This window comes from Trachurus japonicus, chromosome 5, assembly GCF_045865225.1.
Source record: "Trachurus japonicus isolate A0001 chromosome 5, Traja_1.0".
Classification (NCBI taxonomy): domain Eukaryota; kingdom Metazoa; phylum Chordata; class Actinopteri; order Carangiformes; family Carangidae; genus Trachurus; species Trachurus japonicus.
The window spans coordinates 27,374,782-27,402,637 of NC_140911.1; the positions used below are offsets into that span (position 1 = coordinate 27,374,782).

A 27,856-nucleotide genomic window follows, 5' to 3' on the forward strand; every position below is an offset into this window, starting at 1 on the left:
CAGCAGAGCAGAGTGACGGAGAGACTCGTGTTTAGGCTGAAATACTTCATGTAAGTGATTGCTGACGGAAAATAGGACTATTTAGGACTTATATTAACAAAAACATTCCACTGATATCTGCTTTAAGTAGGCCTACATATCCAGAGGATTTGTACTTTATTAGATTTCTTTGGTAGGTACTTATTACTCTTACTTGAATACATTTCCAAGACAAATATTTTTTACTTTTACTCAAGTTAATTTCTAGGAAGGCTGAAAAGTACTTGTTACTTTCAGGTCTGCTCTTTTTTTTTTTTTTTTCTAAAATCCTATTGGACACAAGCTGTGTTTGTCAAAGAAGGAAACCCTAAGCCCTAAAAGCAGCACATCAGCAGGTGGTTTCAAAGAGTTCATTCTCAGAAACTCTCTTCTTTAGAAAAAAATATAGTAATTCATTGATGTGAAAAATAAGAAATGTACTCTTACTCTTACTTTTACTTACGTAAAGTAAATTTAAAAGCATGTACTTTTGGATACTTAAGTAGGCTACCTTTAAAAGCAAGTACTTTTGGATACTTAAAGCAGAAGTAAGTGATATATTTGTGTTAATATAAGTCTTAAATAGTTCTATCTTCCCACAGCAATCACTTACATAGAGTGTTTGGACCGAAACACGGGTCTCTCAGTCCCTCTGCTCTGCTCTGAGTCGAGGAGAAAACATTTATCGTATCCTACAGTTTTTATCCAATGAGGAGAGAGAACGGCATGCAGGGCTGTGTGTGCAGCCAAGGGACGCCGTGAATGTGGCGACGTAGGGACGAGGACTGTTATGGTGTGTTCAAGGAAACTCGTATTTTTCCGACCGTGAAGTCATACCAGTTCGATCTGGTACGAGTTCACGGGTGGGAAGTTACGAGTGGCCGTTATAGTGACTTTCACCGGTAAAACAGGTCGGAAAAACACGAGTGGGTTGCCTGAAACGCTACAAAGTCGTAAGTTGTGACTTGAAGCTGTAATTTACGATTTCAAAAGCCTGCCTGGAACGCAGCATTAGCGAAAACGACCGGACCACTTACTTCTGCTTTAAGTACCTTTAAAAGCAAGTACTTTTTATTCTTACTCGAGTAACATGTCGAGTGAGGTAGGCTACTTTTACTTGTAACAGAGTAAATTTTGACCAGTAGTATTTGTACTCTTACTCAAGTACTGGGGTTGAGTACTCTGTCCATCTCTGGTCATTTCATATAATGTTATAAATTTGTATGTACTAATGTATCCCCAGATAGGTGACATATGGCCACATTCTTGATATAGAGACATAAAATATACTGTTATATCCCCATGAGGCAGGCAACAGTGTCCTCAGCCAGTGTACTACACTCACTGACACTAATTCTGTCATTTCAGTTAAAGGATGTGACACATTTGTTCAGAGGTTAAACTCAGCTCAGATCTCTTTGATCAAATCTCTCTCTGCGTCTGTGCTCTGAACTGAGGTGACTGAGTTGAGTTCACAGTGCGTAGTGAGGGGAGGTCCCACTCTGGGCGGAAAAACAAATGCAGTGTCTTGAAAATTTCCCCAAGAACTGGTTTCCTCTTAAAGTGAGAGTGAGTAAGATGACAAGCTGCGTGAGGTTAGACTCATAAAGCAGAGGCCATCCTTCACACACCTGGCCCAATGGCTCAGGAGGGCACGTTCTTCTGATTGTTGGTACATGATAAAATAAAATATAGTCTGCAAAACAGATCATTCAACACCAATTTAACTTGGACTTTTTTAAAACTTCTCTGTAAAAGTCTCCGTGCCACATGTCATTGTCCCCACTCTTCGTCACACAGAATGGCAGGGACAAAGACTGAACTCTCCAATACACATGCGCGCGCGCGCACACACACACACACACACACACACACACACACACTTAAACTGAGACTGAGAAAATCGGATGTCTTCTTTTAGACTGAGGAGAGAACAGGAAGACCCCCCCACACACACACTAGAAGCCCACTTTCAGTTCTATATTTGAGTTCCCATCAGCTTGTCAGGTCTTACAATAAGAGGTGGAGTGTGTGTGTGTGTGTGTGTGTGTGTGTGTGTGTGTGTGTGTGTGCGCGCACGCACGTGTGTGTGTGTGTGTGTGTGTGTCCTCAGTCTTTCCTTTTTTCATTCTTGTCATTTGGTGTGAATGAGAGGGAGTACAATGTACACACACACACACACACACACACACACACACAGGCACATCTCAATAAATGAGAATATCATGGAAAAGTTTATTTATTTCAGTAGTGAAACTCATAAAGCCTATTGATTCATTACACAGACTGAAATATTTCATGTCTTTATTTCTTTTAATTGTAATGATAATATCTTACATTTAACGAAAACCCCAAATCCCAAAGTTCACCATAGCCCCGTTCCCACTAAAATTAGTGGGTCGACGCAAGTTTTTTAAACGCAGGTCGACACACTTACAATCACCACATGGCTCCTCTCCCGCTGGCCAAAAAAACAGGTGTAATCTCCAGCTGGAAAGCGGCTTGGCCACTCACCACCACTGCAGCGTGTGTGTTGGTGACAGTGAGACAGAAAACAGAGCAGCATGGAAGCTAGTGGCGGTGGTTAGTGTTTTTTCCTGTTTTGCACTGTCCTCAAAATGATCGAAATGTAGCCAACATTGAACAAATTTCAAGCATTGACGAAGATGCGGGCGAATGGAATTTGTGGCCAAGATGGAAAAGGCAAAGCAAAAAGCTCTGTCATGAAGTAAGGTTTTAAGCCTGGACTTACATGTAGTTAGAGTGTCTGCCTGTCTGACCCATGGACAGAGCTGGTTCCACAGTAAAGACACAAGGATGCAGAGGGACAGACTGATTAACTGGTGATGGGTAACCAACTATACATGGTGTGTTTAAATACTGTGAACATTTTAAGAGAGCTTTAAAGGAATAGTTCATCAAAAAATGAAATTCAGTCATTAGACTCACCCTCATGTTGATGAGTGACGGAGTAGTTTTTTATTCCTCAAAGTCCATCTGGGGACCTAGGAGGCCGCTGCGTAGTCCAACGAAAACTTTATTTGAGAAAAATAGCGCCTGACACTAAAACGTCCATAAAACTACACAAAAACCATTCCTTCCTCCACACTGCTCGTCCACTGCAATCCAAGTGTCCTGAAGGGATATAGTCCAGAGTTTACCCAAAACTACGTCTTTTAGGACATTTTTACAGCCTAAACAGTCCTGTATTGAATTTGCCTGGGGGACGCTCACACTTGGACTTGCCTAAATTACGTAGTTTCGGGTAAACTCTGGACTATATCGCTTCAGGACACTTGGATTGCCGCGGACGAGCAGTGTGGAGGAATATTTCAAGGTTTTTGTGTAGTTTTATGGACGTTTTTGTGTCGGGTGCTATTGACTCTCATATAAGGATATCGTTGGACTACGAACCGGCCTCTCGGGTCTCCAGATGCACCTTGAGGAATACTACTAGAACTACTCTAGTATTTATCAGCATGAGGGTGAGTCAATAATGACTGAATTTCATTTTTTGGTGAACCATTCCTTTAAGCTTTGTGCATATTCGATTTCTATGAGTCTACATGTGCTGCACCAGAGGCTGCTGTTAGCATGCTGCCATATGTCCAGGACCAAATGGCTTCAGTTCATCATCTGACAGCACCAGTTACATTTTCAACAGGCTGCTGTGAGGGATGACTGCACAGCTGCAACACACACACACACACACACACACACACACACACACACACACACACACACACACACACACAGAGTGGATCCTTCTGACAGCAAAATGAATGGAGGAGACAGATGGACTTTTACTTACAAAACACCCTGTGTCCTTAAAAATACGGCGTGTGTTTGTGTGAGATCCAGGGAGGAGAGGTGGGGGAGGAGGTTGAGACAAGAGAAGGATGAGTAGAGGAGAAAGAGGCAGAAAGTTAATAACAGACTGGTTCCTCTTCATTGATCAATGAAATAATTAATCATCATCAGGATGTTAAGACTCTGCCCCTGATAGGTTGTCGTCTACCAGATATACCTGGTAGGGGCGAGGGACTTATCTTCATTCCTACATTTTTGGTGGTATCATTATATGTTTGTTTTTTTTCTGTTTGTGTAGGAACACATCCAGGTGCTGTTGAGAGCACGGCTTTCCCAGAGCACAGAACAGTGATAGTCTGGTTATTTGTCTTGTGTGTTTAGTTAAACCTTGTGCTGTGTAGCCTAATCATGGCGAGAAGAAACCAACTGGGTAAGCCGAGTGTCTTTGTTCAGCAGAGATTGAAATCTACATGGGAATACCTGTTTGTCAATCCATTTGTAAGAATGTGCCTGGGGTATTAGAAGTTCAGTTAAATGAGTGAATGTTTTACTGTAAGTTACACACAGATGTACTGCAGGATGATTGGTTAGTGCTATGGGCCATATGAACAATCATAAACACCAGATCTTTGCTAATTAAAAACCAGCCCAGTTATGAAATGTATGTATACGTTCTCTCTTTAGGATTGACCTCAATAAGTTATTCAGCAGCTTCTCTCCAATGCCCTTTTTTTTTTTACTCATGGGGCCTGATTTATCAAGCAGTAGCATGTGTTAAAATGTGTGCAAACCTGATCTACTAATGGTGCACACTGAGCATTGCCTCTTTCAAATATGCAAAATGACACATGATGTGATTACTAAAAGCAGTATGGTGCTGGGAGGAGAAATGCAAATCGTTTGATTAAGTGAAATGTATCAACTACACTCTTGTTATACATTTTGGAATGACAGAAGAAAAAAAGAATCAATAATAAACTTGTTCAAACTGATTCAAACAGCCAAGTTAGCGCTGTCAGACCTCTCATTTTACAAACGATGGAGGAAAAATTGTATTTAAACAAAAAAGAAACAGGTTTGTATGTCTCATTGTTTAATGTTTGTTAAGGATCCCCATAAGTTGACACCTTGGTGTCAGCTAATCTTTGTGGGGTACAGCAGATAAAAACAAAAAATAAACATAACACAGACATCATAAACTTAAATTGCAAGGCATCAGACCAGTTGTTCTTGTGGTAATGACAATAGCTACTTTTCAACCTTAAGTCATTTGATGTTTGCCCCTTTTTCTTTTCTTTTTTTTTTCTTTATTGTAAGAATTTCTTTTTAAAAAAAAACTTGAGGGTGGGCGTGGAGGATGTACACACTTGGTTTCAAAATTAAGTGACATCCCAACAGTTTTTAATATCAGCTGTAAGTTATCTTACTATTGGTTAGTTTACTTAGCCTAACACAAGCCAAGGCAATTTTATTCGTATAGCCATTTTTAAAAAAAAATTAATTTTATTTTTTCAGTTTTTCATCCTCTGTCCTTAGATCCACTGAGGAAAAACTCCCAAGAAAAAACAGGAGAAAGCTCTGGGTGAGAGACAGAGGAGGAGGGATCCCTCTATTTTATGTTTTGTTTGTTCAAAACTATGGATTTCTTATGTGTAACTTGGGCGTGTTAACACTACAAACAGTCGTATTATAATGTGTCATGGGAAGGAAACATTGTTCAAACTGAAAAGTGTTGCAAGCAGGAGCTGAAGGTTTTGACTCAGGCGGGCTGACACACCACCTGTTGAACTGTGAGTATCCAGAAGACCTGTTCCAAGAAACACACACACTGTACTGAGTGTTCATGCTTGCATGTTAAGTATGCTGCTGCATGTGAGGCCAGCGCAGTGGGCGAGTTTAAATGTTTCCCAGCCAATCATGGCTAAGGAAGAGCCACTGTTAGCCAATGAGATTCTTGGAAGGGAAGGCAGGACCGCATGAAGTCAAACAGATCCCAAAACACCAAAGAACAGGAAAAAGAAAGAAAGAAAGAAAGAAAGAAAGAAAGAAAGAAAGAAAGAAAAAGAAAGTGAAGGATGTCTTCAGACAAATTATATATTATATATCTACTATATAGGCCTAACTATATTTTACATAGCCTATTCTTTCTTCTCTAATCCAGTTTAAGTTCAGTCAAGATGACAAATCCATGACTCTTTATTTTTTTCTCTCCTTCCTGGAAGGTGTTGTGTGTGTGTTATTCAGCTGTTAACATTGACACTGTTGTGTCATTTGTTTGTTTGTTGTCAGCTGTTGCTCATCTAACAGCTGCAGCAGAGACAAATGTTGAGCTGCTTCACACTAAAACTACATCCAGGTTACGTTTACTTTCACTACCACTGTCGTTTCCAAAGCTTTCAGTCTTTCCTTGCCTAGACGACAACGCACCCCCAGAGCTTTCAAACCATAATGGGGTCAACACAGTTTCCACAATGTTCTAACTAACTTCTAACTGACCCTGTGACAATGTGGGAGGGAAGCCAAAGATATGCTTTTTAAAACAACAACATGCAGTAGTAGACTCAGACTGACCTCGGTCCACAGCAAAGAGATCAGATGACTGGTTAATGGAGGGGAGGGGGGCGGGGGGCGGGGGGGGGGGGGTCCCAAAACTAATTCAAAAGAGACAGGAAACCCAGGGAGGGAGGGAGGGAAAGGGGGGACGACATAGTGGGGCCCAGGCCACTGTGATCTGGGACTGTGCCCATTTGGTTTGCGCTCTATGACGTGAGCCACCAGAGCACCAGGTCTTCTCTATGACTCTCTGGCTCTAACAGTCCTGTCTGTTTGTCAGACACATGCTAACTCCTTCAGTCAGACCTCAGAGCTCAACATGATAGAATCGTTTTTCCTTGTTGTGTTTGTATCTCACAAAGTTGGAGTAAACCCCTTTAACACCTTAATGCAGTGTTTTTCAACCTTGGGGTCGGGACCCCACGTGGGGTCGCCTGAAATTCAAATGGGGTCGCCTGAAATGTCTAGTAATTGATGAAAAAAAAAAACTGATAAAAATACTTTTTAAATAATTATTACTCTTTAAAATTATGATTAAAAACACCACACACAATCTTAAACAACTTTATTCTATACTTTAACTTTCATGAATATAAATCGAGTTCAAATAAAATGCAGCATGTAAAAATATTTGAGATGGCCCAAAAAAATTTGGGGTCGCCAAAAATTTGTCATGTCAAAATGGGGTCACGAGTCAAGAAAAGTTGGGAACCACTGGCCTAATGCAAGCTGGGCCCTGGGTTTTAAAGGGTTTAAAAAGCATCTCTAACAATTCAGTTCCTAGAAGAAATCAAATCAGTGCAGGAAATTAAAAAATAGCTAGTGCACTGAGTGACTTCATGAAACGAACAGTAGTGGAGCAGTTCGTCCTCATCAGAATATTACATTCTGTTGTCTGTAAAAGGTCAGGTTTTCTGTGTGTAATAAGATGTTGTCGACACCCAGTTCAGTTTCCTGTCCTTTCATCCCACCACCCTGTTATACCTTTTTGCACACGCCCACTTCTAAAAACCCCTGTTCAAACCCATGTTCAGTTTTAGTTTTAAAGGGCGCATCACCCATTTTACACCCCAGAGTCGTCAGCATATTAGTCATAGGGTGTTTCCTCCCCGTTGATCTGGAGGATCAGTGAAAATGACTCAGGTGACATAACAGTTTCTAGATTTGTAACAGAAAGTGGAGCTTAGGGCTGTGAGCAGATGGAATCAAATCATAGTTAGTTAGTTACATTTATAGGAAATTTGTCTTGGACATACATGTAGGCTGCTACATATATACGTACAATGGTACATGTACAGGACATTAGTGCATGTACAGTTACGTAAAGTGATATTGCAATACAATGTTTACAAATATCAAAAACCACAATCAGTGCAATCACAGTACAATACTTAGCGTTGATGCGGCATTGAGTTCAGGACCAAACCCTCTATCTATTGAGGTAGTGTTTTTTTATTCCTAACTGGAACTTGTCTGCCCAATGGGAGCAGCTCGTATTCACTGTGTAGCTAGACATGAGAGGGGTCGGTGGTGATTTTCTTAGCCTGTCTGATAATGATTTTATCAAAAAGTATCTGGAGGGTGGGGTATTCTTTCACCTCTATCACTTCCATTGCAAAATGAACCATTCTGCTTATTTGAGGTCTTAACTTATATTAACTGATAAATTACCAAACCAAGCAGAAATTCCATAACGTAAAATGTTCTCTATAACAGCATGGTAGAAACACCCTGAATCTTTGCAAAAAGTAGAGACGCTGCTGTATCCTGGAGCAAACAGAGTTCACATGAACATCGCAAGACAAGTTTTCATCGATGTGTATACCCACTCTACCTGGGCAATCTGTGCATTGATGCTCTGGATCAAAGATACATTTTCTTTTGTGTTTTCTGTGTTAACAATGAGGGGATGACACTGACACCACTGAACAAACCTTTTAACGTCCCAGTTATAGCCAGAGATGTCTGTGTCTGTATCCATGAGACCCAAAATGGCCGTGTCAAAATCGTATTATGAGGAATGTAGGCTCATACACTCTTACTTTTTCTTAAATACATCAGGGAAGGTTCTGAGGCAGTGCTCTGACTCCTGTGAGAGCTACAGAGAACTGAGAGATGCACAATGTATGATAGTGATGGTAGTGGAGCTGGAGGTCCTCTCCCTCCCTGCCACTGTGTGCCTTATATACTGAATACAAGTCTTTCTCCTGCAGATGCAGTGTGGCAGAGCCTGTTGCTGGCTTTGCCGAGGCAGGTGGAAGCCAGTCCAGGTGCAGCTTGGTCTCTCTGCTCCAGCCATGGGGCCTCTCAGGCTCTGACCCTCTGGTCCTGGCCCTGTGATGTGAGACCTGGGAGTCATCGTTTGGCCATCAGCCACACTCCCTGGATGTCCTGCTGTTTTGGAACCTTTTGTTGTTGTCATTATTTTGGCGCATTTGTCCCTTTTTCCTTCCCTGCTTGATTCAACACAGTCCAGAGGACTGTATCATTTTTAAATAGTTTTGGATACATTTTGTTGTGTTTGTTTGTTAGATTGTCTCCACTGTTAAAGCAGAAATAAGTGGAATATTTGTGTTAATATAAGTCTTAAATAGTTCTATCTTCCGACAGCAATCACTTACATAGAGTGTTTGATCTGAAACACGGGTCTGTCAGTCACTCTGCTCTGCTGTAAGCCGAGGAGAAAACTTTCCTTGTATCCTACAACCTTTATCCAATGAGGAGAGAGAACGGCATAAAGGGGCGGTCCTCTCTGTGTGTGCAGCCAAGGGATGCGCGTGAATGTGGTGACGTAGGGACGAGGGCGGGGACGGCTAACTCCATCGGCTGACAGGAAGTTAGCCAAAACCACCGGATCGCTTACTTCTGTTTTAAGCACTTTATTTGGTTTTGCCCCCTTTCTTTTTTCTGTGTTTAGCAGTATGCTGTGGCGCGGGGCAGCGGACCCATTCCTGGTGGTGGTATTTTTCATGTTTCTTTTGATTTGCAGTATCACAAAGTGTGTAGTTTTCGTGGATCCCTTCTCCCTCTTTGTTGGCTCCTGGCTGTCCTGGTAAGTCCCAGCCAGGCCTGCACGATATGAGCAAAATGTGCGATGACTCTGGTCAATACTGCAAAGACGATATGACTTGCAATAAATAAGCACATATTTAAGTGTAACCGTACAGTTCCTGAGTCTTTCTACTTTAATTGGTACCCTCAAACACTGACACTGACTTGCACATGAGTAATCAATCAATTAAACAGAAAGTTTGCGATGTGTGTATTGCACAGCATGTTCACATCACGACAATGAAAATAGGATTCAGTTAGCCCTTGTCCCAGTTCTTGGCTCATGTCTCTGTTTAGACCCCATCCTGTAGGCCGTTTTAAAATATTCTTTTTTATAAATAGCCATTGCCCTAAGTTGAAACTGTGTCTTTTCCCCATGGTGTCAATGACCCTGTGACTGCTACTGTAGGACTAGTCATACTTCACCAGGGGGTGAAATTCCCAGGTGGTGGTGTTGACACCCTCAATGAGGCCACATTAACATGCTACATCAGTACAACAGCCAGCTCTGGTAAGGTCGACCTGTCTCACATGTGAAGAGTCACAGTCACAGTGTCGAGTGTGAAGAGGAAGTAACTTAATCTGGTGTATGGTGACTATCACTGTCACTTCTTATTAATGCAATTGCAAATGTAATAAATGCAGTACATTATTGAAATTCCATATATGAAATACATATGTAAAAAAAAAAAAAACAGTAAAGTTTTGGATTAATAAATCAATAAAAAGTCTCTGGAGTTGATATAGGTCTCCTGGATACTTCACAACTGAAATTGATGCCAGTAGTTGAGTCAACTGTAGCTACTTATATATACAGTATGTGCTATATATATCTGATATAGGTCTCCTGGATACTTCACAACTGAAATTGATGCCAGTAGTTGAGTCAACTGTAGCTACTTATACAGTATATGTGCTATATATATCTGATATAGGTCTCCTGGATACTTCACAACTGAAATTGATGCCAGTAGCTGAGTCAACTGTAGCTATATATATATATATATATATATATATATACACCTTTTACACTGACACTTAAAAGCACAGGTCAGCACAAGGCCGGGGTTATTTTTGACCAGGGCATATATTTTCAGTCTATTATGATTTGATATTATAGAGATACCTATTTTAAACTTAGACTGTCTCATGGAGCCTAACAATATTCATTTGGAGTGTTCTGTTTGTTCACAGAACTGTGTCCAGTGTGGGTCTCTATCTGGCAGCTTGACAGCTACTGCCACCTTGTGGTTCTGTTGTGTCATAACATTGTTTTCCACGAGCCCTGCAACCACCTTGTTTAAGAATGTATCATGAATTCTTAACTTGGTCCAAACAAAGCCCTTCTAGGCATATATATCATATTAGAACGTCTCTGGTCCAAATCAGACTTGTTGTAGGCTACATCAAATTAGAGCTTACAGACCTTGTAAATGGTAAATGAACTTGCGCTTTTGTAGTCTCTAACCACTCAAAGTGCTTTAATCACATAGGCTAGATAGAGAGAGAGGGAGGGAGGAGGTGGTGTGGCCTACTCTTATATTCTTATTCCAGCAGTCACATGGCCTCAGGTAGCATCAGGAAGAATACAAAAGAGAACACAACAAACAAACCCAACAGAACTCACACTAGGGCCAGTTGTTCCTGTAACATAATCAGCAATGACGTACACCTACATGTACACTATATAACTTCAATTACAAAAAAGAACCACTAAAGTAAGATTTTTTCCTATGTCCACTGCTTTAAAGGGACAACGAGGAGTTTCTATTTGGTTGTAAAAAAGTCTCACGTTAATGTGGATGAATCTACGCTACCCACACTTGTTAATGGGCCCATTTTCGATAAATATATTGTTTTGTCTCTATCGTTATTTTGTTATTATTAGTGGTGGCGGAAATGCTGGTCGAGCCGACCAGCGTTTCCTTACTTTCGGTTTCGCGGACGCTCATGAGAATAACGCCGCCGAATCGCCGTTTATGGTCGGAACTACGACGGTATGTGATTGTCTTCGAACCTCTGACTTTAATTCTTGATGAATGAAAACATGCGCAGGTCAAAGAATTTCACGGTGCGTGGAGGCTCATAAATGTAGTGTGAAAACGCTTCGCTTTTCCAAAACTCCTCGTTGTCCCTTTAAAAAATCCCAAATAAATGTGGGATGTGGCATCTCTGCATTTAACAAACATAAGCCTAGAAAACAGTGGTAATTTTCAGGAACACATCTTTACGATTCTGTTTTTTCATAGGGAATGAGCCGAGTTGAGCGTTTGTCCATGTAATGGACAATTTAGTTTTCTTTTTATGCGAGTTCGAGAGCACATGAGTCTGTATGTGAGAATGAGTGACAATGGTAATGGTTAATGGTAAATGAACTTACACTTACATAGCGCTTAGTCTCTCGGACCACTCAAAGCACTTTACACTTTCACATTCACCCTTTCACACAGTCTATGTTTCACACACATTCATAGGCACAGCGCGGGAAACTAACCATTCACACACATTCATACACCCAATGGACGAATCGGGGGGCAAGTGTGAGTTCAGTGTCTTGCCAAGGACACGTCGACATGTTGACTGGAGAATCCTGGAATGGAACCACCGACCTTCCAGTTAGTGGACAACCAGCTCCACCTCCTGAGCCACAGGCTTTGGGTGTGTGCACAGCGCCATCTAGAGGACAGCTGAGAGGCTGAAGGTGGAGTCTGAGGGGGGAGGCCAAAAGAACCTGGAGCAGCTGAGTGTGGTCGTACCTATGAACTAACAATCTTTAGTTCAATTGTTATCATTTCTGCTTAATTAATCTGTAATCTACATCTGCAATAAATGGTCATCGGGACTGACGGGATCAACTTCTACTCCTCATCTTTCATCTGCATGCGTCAAAACTAAAGTATATCCAACTCAGTGAACAAAATGGTTAACTGAAGTTACTCATACTAGTATTTGGGGTTTTCTTGCTCCAGGTCCTTTTCCTTTTCACTTTTCTTTCCTTCTCATTTTTTTTTTAAATGCAATGACGGAATTCAACAACAACAACAAAAATAATTCTGCAGCATCTATAGTTGTGCAAGAAAGGATACAGGGAATGCATTTAGATATTTAGATGCTATTTTTCTGTGTAAGCATGTCAGTGAAATGATGCATCTGAGCCATTTTCAAATTTGAATAGTAGTTTATTAAAGGGATCTGTGCACAAATTAACACTGTGTACATTACTGAAAGTGTGTTCTTCAAACTAATCTACAGATACCACGTTGAGAATATAGGCCCATGTTACAGCTAATATAGCCTATAATTTGCTGAACTTTGTGTCCACATCAAAAACTTCAAACCAGCAACAGTGGTCAAGTGTCAAATCACAGTGGTATATGCTTATTTCCTTCGACTTGACAAGAATCAAATTGTCTGCTCCAGAGACAACACATTCATTTGTCTGTACTTGAGTTAAAAGCAGAGTAGAATTACCACATTATTGGTTAAAGCAAGAGGCGGCCATTGTAAAAGGCATGTGCCACTATGAAAGGACCACTGCAAGTAAGACAATCTATGATTGTTTAAAGAAATAAAACTGGGATGAAAATACAATAAAACGTGTATGTGAAAGTATCTAAGAACAATGTAATGTCAAGTGTTGCTTACTAATGTCTAAAACTTAGTGAACTTACAGGAATGCATATTTAAGTGCTCAGAAACACTGACTGAATAGCTCTCCAACACTGTGAAACATTTTTGACTTGAGTATGTTTTGCTGCATAGCTATTACTATTGCAGTTGCAGAGTAACACCCATGTTGGGCATGACAATACTCTGAGAAAAAAGAGGTGGACATGTCAAAAAAAGAGGTGGACATGTCATTCTGTTTACATATCCAACTGTGTTTTTCATGACATGATCATGCCCAGAATGGTAGCTTCAGCACTCATCTGGCTGACAATGATGTCCTTGACTCTAATGCCATTAGAGCTGCTAGAGCAAAGATGAGAGCAGTTTATAGCAGCTCACTGTTGGCTAATAATACAATAAATGGTAGTAAGGGACAAAAACACACTTATGAAATTCAGAATAAAAGGAAACTTCAGGAAACTACTTGAACTTTTTTGGAGGGTGATGGAAACTACTGAATGTGGAGCAATACCAGAGCAAGGTAACAAGGTGCTGAACCCTTGGCAAGGACAGTAACACTGTCAATTGTTTGGAGTAAGATCAGCCCAGGGGGCCGCCAGCATACAATACAGCATGTTGAAGAGTTCTAAATTCAGCAGTAACAACTACCTGCATACAATATAGTTTCAATTACACAACACAATCACTCAACTAAGATTCCAAAGTTTTCACTACTTACAAAAAAAAATCTTAAGTGTACATAGAGAGAAGTAAATGTGGTATGCTGTTTTTATGCATTCGACAAGCCTCAATAAACAGTGATAAGCCTTTCTAACAGTGCTAATCTTCAGGAAACCAAACCAGAGTAGCCGTAATGATGGTGCAAGAGAGCGAGATATCACAGAGGTCGAGTTAAGACATATTTTGAGCCCAACTTGTTGACAACAAAGCTTATCCATGTCTAGTCCCACAGCATTTGAGAACATCATTCATCTCTGGTTAAAGTCTTTAACAGAAACACAGAGAGAAGATCAGAGTCCTCTGTCAAAATTAACCACAAACTGAACGTTGTATTTCAGCCAATGCCATTATTAGACACTAGTTCGTCAGACACTGCTGCATATACAGTACAAACATACTGTACATAACATTGCTAAACTTGAATTACTCAGAATATACATAGCTCTAATAGTCATAGATCACATATGTCATGGATCATAGAGTATCAAAATATGTAAACTTATTTTACAGCTCTATTTTAAGCAGTAATTTCATAAGAATGACAATGAGATTAGACATGGATACTACAGACAGTGCAGATAATGGTAAAATATATTTACATATAGTTTGAGATATTTGAATGCCCTGAGGTGCAGAGAGCATTTTCCAGACACCAAAACCTCAAAATGGACAATTGTTTCTGAGAAAATAAATGCCAAGCCCTCTTTTGATGTTTGCCAGAATCAAAACGCATTCAAGTTGGTGCATTCCCCCATACACACTGAATGTGTGCAGTAAAGCTCTACGTCCTGTGGATGGAATGTATGAAGTGAATAAGTGCTGCCATGTTAAACAGAATTTTTTTTAAAGCTGCATTGAGCATTTTTTTCACCACTGTGAGGTACAAAGATGAAACAAACTCAATGACACAGAACACTGATTTACAGACAGCTTATTGAGATCTTATGGCTCATTTGTAAGCAAATGATTGCCTACATTACAGCCGGTAACACACTGGATGTGTGGCAGCTGTGAAACTTCTTTCTTTCATTTCCATACCGATGTTATGGGATTAGATGATTGACGTTGTACCAGCAACATTACACAAAACTGACACCTTCCACAAAACTTGTCTATGATGAAGGTGAATATGAATGTGTTCAAACAAAAAAATAAATCCATGTGTTAACCATTTTAGGAGCTGGATGTGGAGACCGTCGCATTCTAGTGACATTTTCTGTCAAAATTAAATCAGAAATCCAACATTAGCCTGGCCCGAGGACTCGCACACAAAGACAGCAGCAGCATCACAGCTGGTGTGAACATATGTAGCCTACGTATGCAAGAGAGAGCATTCAGCAATGCAGCCGCCACACATACAGTCTATTCCCAGTCCAATACCCAGCAGAACACCATTACATCGAATCACTCAAATTTAAGTCCAATATTCACTGGTGTTTTAGCTGTGACTTTGTCCACATAGTCAGGAGAACATTTGACTTTCCTCACAAGCCAGAAGTTAACATTGGCTCTCTGCTGTTTGTGTGTGTTTCCTATAAAAGGTTGGTAAGAAAGCCAAAGAACCAGCTGAGGGTGGACAAAAAGCTTTGTGGGATTCAAATTTCAACTGACTACATAGAGGAATTTCATACAATGTTTATATAAAAAATGTTGATGCAGGTTTAACTGATTTCACAATTTACCATTAATATTTCACAACAACTGTAACCCTTCCCTCTCACAGTCATTTGGCACAATATATTGATATATTATTCAATATATATATATTAGAACTCTACGTAACCTAGGAGTCAGGAAATATAGAAAATAAGCTGTAGGTCTTAGTGCTGGAGTTACACTAACTTTTTATAGCCAACCGGGTGCTCAGCCCGTCGTCTGTAGGAAGCAGCAAGTGCAGCAAAACTTGCCATGTTAGGTAAAATACAACTAAATATAAGCTGTGCATCCTGTGGAGGGTATAAAATACAATGTACAGAAATCTTTTGTTTATCTTAGGGATACATAATACCAGGTACCGTCCACACTCAGGTCTGTTGATTGTGGTTCCCTTGCAGATTAATACCTGTGAACACCAAAAGCAAGTTTAGTTGAGAAAAGAGAACAGAGAAAATATCAACAAGGATTTTTGTTATAAATCATTTCAAATAAACTGTTCATTGCAGCTACTTAAATATGTACTGTATGTATATTGCTTTATTCTGCAATTGTTCATACAGTATTGTTGTCTGGTACAACACACATAAAATCGATACTGAAGGTTTGTGGACATGAACCTGTAGTAGTTGGGTTTAAAGGGCCCGTTCTTGTTGAGACCCAGGTACTTGGCCTGCTCATCACTGAGCTCCGTCAGATGGGCATCGAAGGTCGCCAAATGGAGACTGGCAACATATTCATCTGAAATATAAAAAATCAATAAGAATAATAAATGTGGTTTTACACATGAAATAGACGTATGTCTATGGGGGCAGCAAAATCATCGGAAGTACTAAGTAAATTCACAGAAATGAATGTTTTTGATCTTTTCTCTATATTATCCCATGTCATGAACTTAGAGTCTCCAAACCAACATGCAAGACCAACTAAGGAAGAAAGAATTCACAGGCTTCTGTGCGTCATGTCATAAAGTGTCTCTATCCTTACCCATCTTCTTGGGAAGCAAGTAAACATCCTGCTTGTACCGTCCCTCGGGAGCATTGTACAGCTCTATAAGGGCCAAGGCCTGAAAACAAACATGCATTAAAACTCTGTTGGAAATGGATTCTCAAAGCAAAAATGCAATTATGCACCATCACAGAGCTCTCATACAGATACTGCTCTACTGATGACATTTCCAGGTCACAGCACCAACATGTCGCAAGGATGGAAAAAACATAGTGAATCCTATAATGCTGCCTACAGTATACAGCAGTACCTACTCTGTGTCATTAGCTGCTATTAACACGAGTCAGCATATTACCTGAGTGGTGGCTGTGATGGACAAGACAAAGGTTGGGACAGTGGAGCAGCTGAGGTTCAGGAGACGCCCCTGTGGAGGAAAATGTTATCAGGGGAGGAAAACACAGAAAACTGCATTTACACTCAAGTATTCTTGTTCCAACATAATGAACACTTGCATATTGTTGCTCTGGTCAGTTAAATATGACTTAAGAATAAATGTAATAAAAGGGACAACGAGGTGTTTCTATTTGGCTATAAAAAAGTCTCACGTTAATGTGGATGAATCTACACTACCCACACTTGTTAATGGGCCCATTTTTGATAAATATATCGTTTTGTCTCTATCGTTATTTTGTTATTATTAGTGGTGGTGGAAATGCTGGTCGAGCCGACCAGCGTTTCTTTACTTTCGGTTTTGTGGCGAGTCATGAGAATAACGCAGCTGAATCGCCGTTTATGGTCGGAACTACGATGGTATGTGATCGTCTTCGAACCTCTGACTTTAATTCTTGATGAATGAAAACATGAGTCCGTCTTGCGCCGGTCAAAGAATTTCACGGTGCGCGGAGGCTCATAAATGTAGTGTGAAAACGCTTTGCTTTTCCAAAACTCCTCGTTGTCCCTTTAATGATCTTTTTCCATGAAGTTTACATAATCCACTGCCTGAGGGTTAAAAATTAAAATTAAATGATTTCTTATGACAGTTCACAAAAGCAGGCTGGATGATGGGCTGCTCTATGTTGTATGAGTAGTGAGATCATCTATGCAATGTGCTGTGTGCTGTATTTGTTGGTGTTGTGTGTAAATGCATAGTCTCGCTTGCCAGACCCTCCTCCAGAGAAGAAGGAGGGTCTGGCTGGTCCGCCTATGATACTGCAATCAGAGAAAAAAACGCTCCGGCCGTTCTTCTTCTTTCAACCAGTCACAATTGTTGTGATCGGCGCCGTAGCAACGGTGCGCTTGCAAAATATTGCTGGTTGGAAACTGGATTTCGGTCCGCGGTGTAACGACGGTCGGCAACCGCTGACGGATATTTCTTCTTCTGTTCAGTTCAAGACATGGATGTATAATAGATCCATGGTTCGGTTCCTGTTGTTGTTTGTTGATGTTTCCCTTTACTGGGCGGACTGTGAAAGCTGCAGCACGGAGGCGGGACTTCCGCCGGGTGGCTCGTTCCGACCAATCAGAGGCTAATCGCAGCAACGCACTTCCGTCAGGCCGGACTAGTAAATGCAAATGTGTCACATACACTGTATAGATCTGTATGTAAAACATATGACTCCAAGGCACACAGGACAAGACATAGTCACCTCAGCTAGAAGTATGACTCTTTTGCCATCTGGCCAGATGACATGGTCCACCTGAGAGCGCACCCTCTCCCAGGTCAACTCAGGGGTGCGCAGACTTGCCTGGAAGACACGAGAGCAACAGTCAATGTGACCGTCTATAGAGCAGGAGATTTAACCTGCAACTGTTCCATAGTAAACACTACTGTACCACATCTATCTCAGTATTGGAGTGTCCCATGTTGCAGACGATGGAGCCGTTTTTCATTCGGTCCAGCTGGTCTCTGGTCACCACATTCTTGTTTCCTACAATTAGAGACAATCATTCGCTGTAGTTAGCCAAGAGCAGTCAGGAGCAGAGCCAAGGATCGTAAACTCCTATCCACTACTGTACATTATGAAAGGTTATTCTATGAGTGCATTCCCAATGAGTATTCACACCCAGATGTCTAAAGTCAAGTTACCAGTGCATGTGATGATGACATCAACCTGGCGAATGACCTCATTCAGCTTGACCACCCTGAATCCATCCATGCTGTTCACATACAAGTGAAAGAAGAGGTTAAAGTGAAGTTTCAGGGAGGAAAGTAATAAACAGGAAATGATCTATCATTTATTTATTGACAAGCAGCTAACTTGCCAGTGGGCTCACTGGTGTCACTGTTGAGTAGTGGAGCTCAAGCTGAACTTATGTACTTATTGTGTAACAGTTTGTTTGATTATTAACTAAACATAGGTTTCAGCTGGCTTGACCATATGCTGTACAATATGGACATCCTTGCTGCTGCCTCTCCTGTTCACACGCTGTATGTCAGTGTATTCATCATATGCAGAACATCTCAGGTCCTGTTTTCCTCACCAGGCCTGCAGGGCACAGATAGGATCAATCTCTGTCACATAGACAATGGCTCCCAGGGCTTTCAGAGCAGCACAACAACCTTTTCCCACCTGTAAAGACAGAAGAATAATATATCGTAAAAATACTACTCTGTCCTCACCTTAATGAAGACTGGAGAAATGACTCGTACATAGTAGCTATTTAAGTCCAAACCACCTCGATCAAAACCATAAAGTCTCTGTTTATTGAATAAGTATTCATCTGACCTGCAAAGGTGGATTCTAACAACACACAAAATATACTCACTAGTCTGTACATTTTTTTTTTTACAAGAACTGGACTGTTTATAATAGCATTTTCATGTTCTATCATGTATGGTTTCACATCAACACGATAAACATTAGTTTGGAAAATGAACATGACATCAGTATCTCACCTCGCCGTACCCACATACAACCACCTGTTTGCCTCCGAACATGACATCTGTGGTTCTCTTCAAGCTAGAGAGGGTTGAGATATTCAGTTAGCACATTTTGCACGAGTGAAAATCTGCCACTTCAAGAATCTAGCAACTTTATATGATAGTGGAATACATTTGTTGACACTGTCTATGGAAAAAAGGTTTCAATCTGTGTCAAATATCTTCTCAAATATCCCAGTATAATAAATCTAAACTGCCTAATGATACTGATATTTACTGCCATGACTGAGTGGAAAACCTGCTACAAGAAATCAGTGCACCTTGCAGACACCACTCACAGAGTAGTAATAAATAATGGGTGGGGACTGTAGAAAGCACCGATGCAGAGCTTTGGCCACATTTCTAAAAGACGGGACTACTCATATGTTGCCAAGGTGATAATTAACAGCAAGGCAATAAATATAGCAGCTTTTGTCCTCAGAGAGTTTAGCAGAGTCCTGTAAGCTGACAGTGTGCAACACAGAGGAGTGCTACACAGACAGAGGTGCTGTGGTGAAATGTGAATTGATCTTTTTGAGGAGAGGGGGGGCTGCGATGACAGTGGTCTTTCTCCACTTTGCCCACAGTCTACTTTTAAACAGTGAACTTTGTGTCAACAGTTTGTTTGGTTTCACAGTACAGGGAAGAGCCTTCACTGAATGTAATTGATGCAACTGAATGGATTTCCTCGGAAACCACTCACATTACTGGAAAGCTGTCCAATAACAAGCTGTGCTAGTGTTTAACCATACTTGTTGTTGAAACTTCCAACAGTCGGATTCTGCAAACACGAACTCACTCACCCATCTAGGATCGACTCTCTGCAGCAGTACAGGTTGTCAAACTTCTGCTTTGTCACAGAATCATTGACATTCATCGCTGGCACGCACAGTTTTCCAGCTTTGGACAGCTGATACAACCTAGACAGAAGACGGAAAAAAGTCTTTCTTCATGTTTTGAACTCAATGCGTGTAAAGACGTGCATCGGTATTATTCAGTAAATGACCTGTGGACCCCGGTGACACTCTCCTCTACGATGCCCCTGATCTTCTTGAATACATTAGGGTATTTCTTGTACATCCAGTGTGTCAGGTCTCCTCCATCATCAAGGATCTGACAGGTGAAAGGAAAATGTATTTTAAGGGCTGCTACTGTATGTAGAGCCTGGCTCATCATATTTCTTATAAATAAATTGCACATTAATGGACATCCATGTCATAGGTACGAAATAATCCAATACAGGAAACCGTACGACACCTCTGTGTGAGGGCAAACCTCCATTGCAAAATTTAAGGGTACTGAAATGTATCATTATGTCACAGTCTATTCCAATGTAGCCAAGAGGGAGATTGCAACATCACTAGGGTAAAAAAAAACCTTTCCCACATACCATGTTAGGCTGCCAACCCTCAGTATTCACACAGCGGTCAATACACCACCAGAAGTCGTCCTCAGACTCCCCCTTCCAGGCAAATACAGCCACACCTATGACATAATGGATCGGTAAAGTGTTCAGAAATCACATATGAACAGTACCATTGTCAGGCGTCTTGGCTGTGCAGTAAGCAAACTTAACATGAACACGCGACAATCCTCTTTGTTTTCCAAAACAGAAACTGAACAGACAATATTAGAATATCGACCCTCCAATTAGAAAGAAACAGACTAACCTTCATTTATAACAGTTACTAACGCTGCGACACTTCTCACAATATAATAATCCTAGAATACAAATGTGTGAAAATGTCCCACTACACACCTCACTACCTTTTACAGGGTCACCATGGAAACATCCTATTACAGCTTCACGTCCTGGTTTGGGTGCTGCAGCGCTCAGCTGAGCAGAATAGTAAAGACGGCCAGTGAAATCATAGGTGTCCCACTCCCCTCCCTGATGAGCTATACCCGCAGCACTGCACCCGCAGAGCCAGCTTCTCCATCCTGGACCCCCCCGCCCCCCCACCACATCTTCTCCCTACTGCCATCTGGGAGAGGACACAGACGCATCAGCTGCTAAACCAGCAGGAAGCTGAATAGCTTCTTTTCACAGGCCGTCAGCCTGTATCCCCTCCCCATATACCCCCAGAAACTAATGCATTTATTTATTTACTCTGTTTTATTTTGCTTGAATTTATTTATCTACTGTTATTACGATGATTTTTTAATTGCACTGCCGATGCAGAATGCACAGTGACAATGATAAATAAAGAAATCTTGATTCTTGTGAAAACATTGTTTTAGGCAGCTCCAGAGTCTATAAATATCTTTATTGTAATATATATGTTTCCCTACAAAGCATATAACAACTTATAAGTATGCTATGGACAGCATTCATTTACTGTACAGCAGAAACAAATCCAACCCCCCTTCCATCATTTAGAGTCTGCAGTGGAAATACAGCACATACTTAGACCATCTCATAGCGACCACATATAAAAGGCACAGGTACTGCTGCTCACTCACTTAAATCTAGTGTGCTCCCATTTCATTTCATTTCATTCATTTGGATCTCCAATTAGCTTTGGCAAAGCCATTGCTGTTCTTCCCAACACAATGATCAACAACGATCTACAAAACACACATTAACAGTACCTCCACATTGTAGCTTTTGACATCATTCTTAAATAGTTATCTGCCATTATCTCTGCAGAGAAGTCTGTTCATTATTTCTCAACACTCCTGTTCCAAAGCTGCTCACATGGCAAAGAAGACAGTACAGGTGCTTCTTACCTGTCTCTGACAGCGCAGCAGCCACTTCATTCTGAGTAGAATAGATGTTACAGGCAGTCCAGCGGCACTGAGCACCGAGGGCAGCCAGGGTCTCAATCAGCACCTGAAAAAACAAACGTGAGCAACTTGTTATCAGAATCTTCTTCAATAACAGATGATGTTGGAATGTTCAACAAGAAGTCAAGGTTTAGACAATATGAGAGTTGGTGTAAAGTTACAAAAAACTTTTGTTTCTATGCAGTAAATATCAATCAAAGGCACAGGCCCAAAAAATGTACTTAAAAGGTACATTGTGTAGTAATTACTCCCATCTAGCGTTGCGGTTGTATATCGCAAGCAACTCAATCGTATTTTTCATGCTGCATTCACGTGAAATTGGGCAGACGGCAGACGGACATAACGGCATAAACAAGCCTCTATGTAAACAAGTGGTCCGTCAGCACGAGGCAAAACAATACACGTGACAATATGTTGTCATGGCGATGTCGTATTGTTTACCTGACCCACGTTTTACCGGCTTTCTCTGGACTTCTGTGACTAAAATGACATCTGGTTTGTTAGCGACGGCCATCTGCCCGACTGCAGGTGAATGCAGCATCAGTGTAACGCTCCATTCCTCCTCACTGCGTTACCGCGGTGACTTTTCACAGACGCCACCTTGAGCCGACAGCTCCGGTGTCTCCGCTGAGTTTCCATGGTTTCCTACCGTCACGCTGCCACTGAACGTAAAAACATGGCGACACCACATGGCAGCTTACCCGCTCCATGTAGATATGAATGATATGAACGGCTAATTCAGAGCTGAAAGAGACACTTCAGTTTGTTGATGGGGGGGATTACTGATTAATGAATGACATACTTTTGAATGAAATAATCGATTTTCGTGATTAGATAACAGGAGAAGTTACACAATGTCCCTTTAAAAAAAAATTAGGACAGAAACTGTAATTAAGCTTGACCTACAATCCAATGTCTGATTAAGAGGCACGATCACCCTGCAGCTTTTGATTAGGTGTTGAAGCTCAAAGTCAGAGAGAAATCTTACTGCAGTCTGCGCAGTGATGTGAGTGCAGCCCACAATTTTGGCACCTGCCAGTGGTTTTTCACTCTGGGCTCGCTTCCTGAGTGAGATCAGCGCTGACATATCTGAGGACAAGAGGTGTCTTAGTACATGGAAATAAAATTAAGCGTCATGAAAGTCTTGATTAAGATAAATTAGACACCACTCAACAATCTTACCTTGTTCTGCGATCTCAATTTCACGTCTGCCAAATTCAGCCTGTTTGATGTTCTTGACACAGAAGTCAGTACTGCCCCTGGAGTTGACCTGTGTTTTGTCCCGTGGTGAAGTTTCATCATCGGAGCTATCTGTATAAGACGCAGCTGGTAAAGAAAAAGGGGTTTCAAAGAACTCACAAATACTCAAATAACACTGTAGACTGAGTGAACTCAGGTGTACACATGTCATGTACCCAGATGTCTCTCCTCACCAGAGCTGTAGCTGTCTGTGGAGGACTGAGAGATGGACCGGGACAGGGAGCGGCGGCCCGCCTTGGTGGGGAACCTGCTGAACTCTTGCTTGTCCTCCACAAACTGAATTTGCTAAAACAAACAAAGACACTACGAATTAAACTCTTTCAGGCACATTATGTAAAGAAAAGAGCAGTTACTTTCAAATTTCATATCCAGGTTGAGCTGGAGGTTCAGTACCGTCACATGCAATTCCATTTGTGTTGTATTAGCAGAAATAGGAACTGGTCTGTTTTGGTTATGCCTGAGTTCTTGTTTACATGGCTTTAGCTTTCATTGGATTTGGATGGAGCTGAGTGAAGTTAAACAACATTCTTTACTAAAACGTTCTGGCAACATGATAATCCTACTATTAAGCTTATTTTGTTGTACTTCTAAAAATAGATATCAGACTAGTGCAGACAAGCAGCCGTTGCAGCATCAAGACTGATGTTCCTACATTCAGCTGCAAAGTTTTTCTTTGTATGAATTCATGATAGTGTAATAATTGTGACATGCTCTCAGTTTACCATAGTTTACTGCAATCTAACAAAACACAGACTAAATCACTGAAACTGGACACAGCTCCACTGCTTGAATCAGTGCTGATTTTCTTTGTTGTTTTATTGCCATTTCACTCCTCTTCACACTTTATTTTTCTGCATCCAAATTAGCAGTTAATCCACATTCAGCAAAACAAAGTGTGCATGTCTGCAAAAGGCAGGAACTTGTGTTTTTAGGTGTGTGTGTGTGTGTACCTGGCTTTATGCCTGGTCAGCTAACGTTTTATCACAGTGGTTAAACCAGAAACAAATTTTGTTGACGGGAATTTTGCATGCATCAAGTAACACACCCAGACGTGTGGGAAAGTGATTGGTTTGTGTCACACAGCCACTCCTATTTAAGATGGCTTCCTGCGAGTTCTGCAAGTTGGCCATGTGTGCGGGAACTCTTCTTTTTCTAATTTGGACTTAATTGTCACCCTCCGACACACCTGCCTAAGAAATAGATGTGCGAAGATTTTTGTTTTTTCTGCATGGATCAAGTAAGACAGAGAGAAGAGTTGTCCAGGTGCTGGAACATTACCCTCTCACATGATAGTGAGCTAAGATAAGGAAGGAGAGGGCAGGCAGATCTCTACACCTCAGCAGTTTCTGAAATGTTTTGTTACTCATTTTCTGGTGCTGCTGGGGGAGACTGAACTTTTTGGCTCAGCAAAAAAAAAAAAAAAAGGATTTAAAGAATCAGAGCATGAGGCGATTGGATTAATTCAGACCTTAATAAGTCAGTCAGCTACTGTGAGCATGAGATGTCATTAATGTCACTCAGGCTCATTCTCTTCATCTCTGCACAGCAGCCAGGCCAGTCTCTGGTTTTTAGGTTTAGAACTGGTGCTGAAAACGTTCACATACCAGTGAAAACAACATGGCAACAAAGAACAAAGTGGAGCTGTTTTCTTCAGATTAAGGTGACAAGACAGCACATTTTTCCCCTGGACATGATACTGTGGGTTACAGGATCACTGAGCCTGGCTGCTACTAAACGTCTGCTGTCCTTCCATTAGTTATCAAGCAGCTGTACTAAATATTCTGATCTCCTTACTTCTTGATTTACTGCATTATAGTACACTTTAAAGACCTAAGGACACCTAACGCTGGTGATACGATGTCACAGCCACTGATGATTGGGATGTATGTGGAAGTACTCCAGGTTTTACATCATCCTGTCACGTTATACAGATGTGGTGGGTTTTAACATCTGTTTGACATGTTTTCTGCACCTTATGTTGAAGTGCCAGTTCCATGCTTCACCCTGCTGCAAGACAGATTTGTCTTAAAAATCTCCTCCAACCTACTTCCAATGTATAATCATTTGTTAGCTTTCAACTTGCTGAACCATTACCACCTAAATATTAACTATAGGCGATAACCACTGAACTGAACACAACTGCTTCACATAAGCCTTCACATATCATTTCTATGACAACAGATAAAAAAATGTATCACAGAGGGATAAATCACATTTTCACGTCAGAAAGTCATATTTCTCCCTTTGAAGACACATGGTGGATGAAAGTAACCACTACGTGTCTTACAAAGCTACAACTACCACAAAACCATTCATTAAAGGGATATTACAATGATGATAATACAATGATTTGATCAATGATGATCAACCGTGGAAAACTCCACAGGTTCTTTCATTCATGTTCCAGATTAAACCTTTGCTCTTTTTCAGTCACTTTCATATTTTATTCTTACACTACTTAACAAAATACCAGGTTAATGACTGTTACCATGACCTGATCTCTGTTTTATTATTCAGCATTAAAGTGCATCTGTTGTTACCCGTCTCGTTGTGTCAGGGTTTTCAATACGTCCAGTGAGCTTGAATCATTTCATTGCAGCAGTGCAACTCTAAACTCTTTGAACACACAACAACTATTTGCCATAGTAGCTCAATCTAATGACTGCAGTAGTGTTCAGTGAGTCACTCCCAGAAAGAGAATGAGGATGTGAAACATTTTGTTTATAATGGGCCTTCCAGGCTGACTAATAAACCTCAGCCTGAGAGTGCTTTGCAACCAACAGACTCCTGATAACAGCTGAGCAATATGTTTGCATCATGTAAACAGGGATTTTGAAGAGTGCATTTTGTCTGAAACAGATATTCATTTGTCCACACTGGCGTCAACGAGGCGAGTGAATACAAGGTGCAACTCTTCCTTGTTCCTTGAAGGTGTCAGTTGACAACCTTATTTCCTTAAAGTTACATGGAACAGCCTTTGTTTGTCTGAGGGAAATATGATCAAGACTGTTGCAGTTTAGATTCAAATACATCTGGTCAAACAAAAAGAAGTTGGTTAAAGTATTGAGTGGAGCCTATAACACTAAAAAAAAAAAAGATGTGTTTCTCTGTGCGCAATAAATAGATCTGCTTTAATGTAAAATCATAGGCTATACATTAAAAATAAATGTAGTTTGATGATTAAAATACAGTTAATTCCATAATCAATTTACCAAGAACTGAGTGTCAGTAACTTGGTGTGCTGCCATGGGCTGCAACTCAACATGTCATGGAGTAATTTACACATGCACAGGTCACGCTGCTTCAGATGAGTGACGCCAGGTACAATGTAGGTAAACTCAATGAGCGCATGCATTTGCCCGACTTTGCAACGTCTCACAACGGGTTTTCAGCCTCTGAGCCTCCGCCACAGCCCCGTGCAGCGGAGTGCTCAGTGCTGCTCTCAGGTCTCAGGTCTCAGGTCTTACCTTCTTGACTGGTTTGTGAGTGGGCACGGCGCTGAAGGCGGATGACAGCTCTCCCATGTTCATTTCGCTGTTCTTGCTCACGGTCATGGCTGAATATTTCTCCGCGACGTTTTCGCTCTCCTTCACCTCTTTGCTCGCCTGCTTCACCTCCAGCTTGGCATCCCCGGCCGGCTCTGACATGCTGACTGACAGCGGTGGCCTGGCGTTACCTGTCCTGCCTGGGCACAAATACAACAACAACCCTACAGCTTCCTCTGGTAGAAGCGTCTGAAGCTGAAGCTAGCCGCTGCTCGAAGCTGACTGCTCTGCAACGTCGAGAGGAAAAGACGCTTTCAAGACACGGAAACGCAAAAAGAACAAAAATAAAAACAAAAAAACGCACCGGCCGACCGATGTGACTGTAGTGGTCCACCTGGGTGGGACGGTGACAAATATCGTGATGTTGTCTGTAATGTTGCGTAGTGTGCAGCCGTTACGTTTCCCTGCTAGCTCAGCAGCTGTCACCTGGCTGAGTAACTCAGTGGGCGGTAACCAATAAACCGAAGGGGCGTTTGATTTGTTAAGATGCGTTCAGGCAACGTGGGGCATATATGTATCTATAGATGGGAGGGGGGTACTTTGGGGGTACTCACCGACTTGAGATCTTATCACAGAGAAATTAAAAACATATTTGAAAACCTACTTTGAATTCATTTACTTTTCACCATGCAGCAACCCCACCTTTTTGATCTCCTTTGCAAAAAAGGCCACTGGCCTGGGGCGATGTACGAAATAAAAACGATCAATTCCCAGTTTACTTAAACGTAACATTAAGCTCACAGGAATCCTCATGTACGCACTCTTTTTACAGTCTATGGTACGCACGTTCCCCTTTACTGATTGGCAAAAAATAACCTGCTACCTGTCATGGTATAATGCCTTATAATGAAATATTATATGATGGATATCTTTGTTCCCTATTCAAATAAGGTTATGTCCCAAATTAAATCCACTACTCTTGCACACAGCCTTGAATGCATCACATGCATCTCTGAGATAC

At 41.2% G+C, this 27,856-nt stretch overlaps 1 protein-coding gene and 1 long non-coding RNA gene across 2 annotated transcripts; one reads left to right on the forward strand and one right to left on the reverse strand.

Annotated features, from left to right (window-relative positions):
* On the forward strand, positions 1 to 14,619 carry LOC146987749 (uncharacterized). The gene is made up of 2 exons (XR_015035859.1): positions 1 to 126; positions 14,521 to 14,619. It is a non-coding gene; the product is annotated as an uncharacterized LOC146987749 (long non-coding RNA).
* Positions 14,280 to 27,331, reverse strand: LOC146987750 (S-adenosylhomocysteine hydrolase-like protein 1). The gene is made up of 17 exons (XM_085777094.1): positions 26,818 to 27,331; positions 23,524 to 23,635; positions 23,273 to 23,416; positions 23,079 to 23,179; positions 22,034 to 22,136; positions 20,694 to 20,788; positions 20,310 to 20,416; positions 20,107 to 20,223; positions 19,280 to 19,343; positions 18,865 to 18,953; positions 18,470 to 18,540; positions 18,217 to 18,311; positions 18,030 to 18,128; positions 16,739 to 16,807; positions 16,423 to 16,501; positions 16,056 to 16,176; positions 14,280 to 15,844 (listed from the first exon to the last, which is right to left on the reverse strand). The coding sequence occupies exons 1-17, from the start codon at positions 26,995 to 26,997 to the stop codon at positions 15,838 to 15,840; spliced, it is 1,653 nt and encodes a 550-aa protein (XP_085633220.1). The 5' UTR covers positions 26,998 to 27,331; the 3' UTR covers positions 14,280 to 15,837.
* Positions 27,332 to 27,856: the final 525 nt, after the last annotated feature.

Bases quoted from the DNA above. Each gene is read 5' to 3' on its own strand.
- LOC146987750 (XM_085777094.1), bottom strand. From the start codon at position 26,997: ATGTCAGAGCCGGCCGGGGATGCCAAGCTGGAGGTGAAGCAGGCGAGC. The intron at 18,954-19,279 runs GTGAGATACTGA...CTGTCTTTACAG, and splicing joins TTGTATGTGGGTACGGCGAG to GTGGGAAAAGGTTGTTGTGC. The intron at 16,808-18,029 runs GTGACTATGTCT...TTTCCTCCACAG, and splicing joins GAGTCATACTTCTAGCTGAG to GGGCGTCTCCTGAACCTCAG.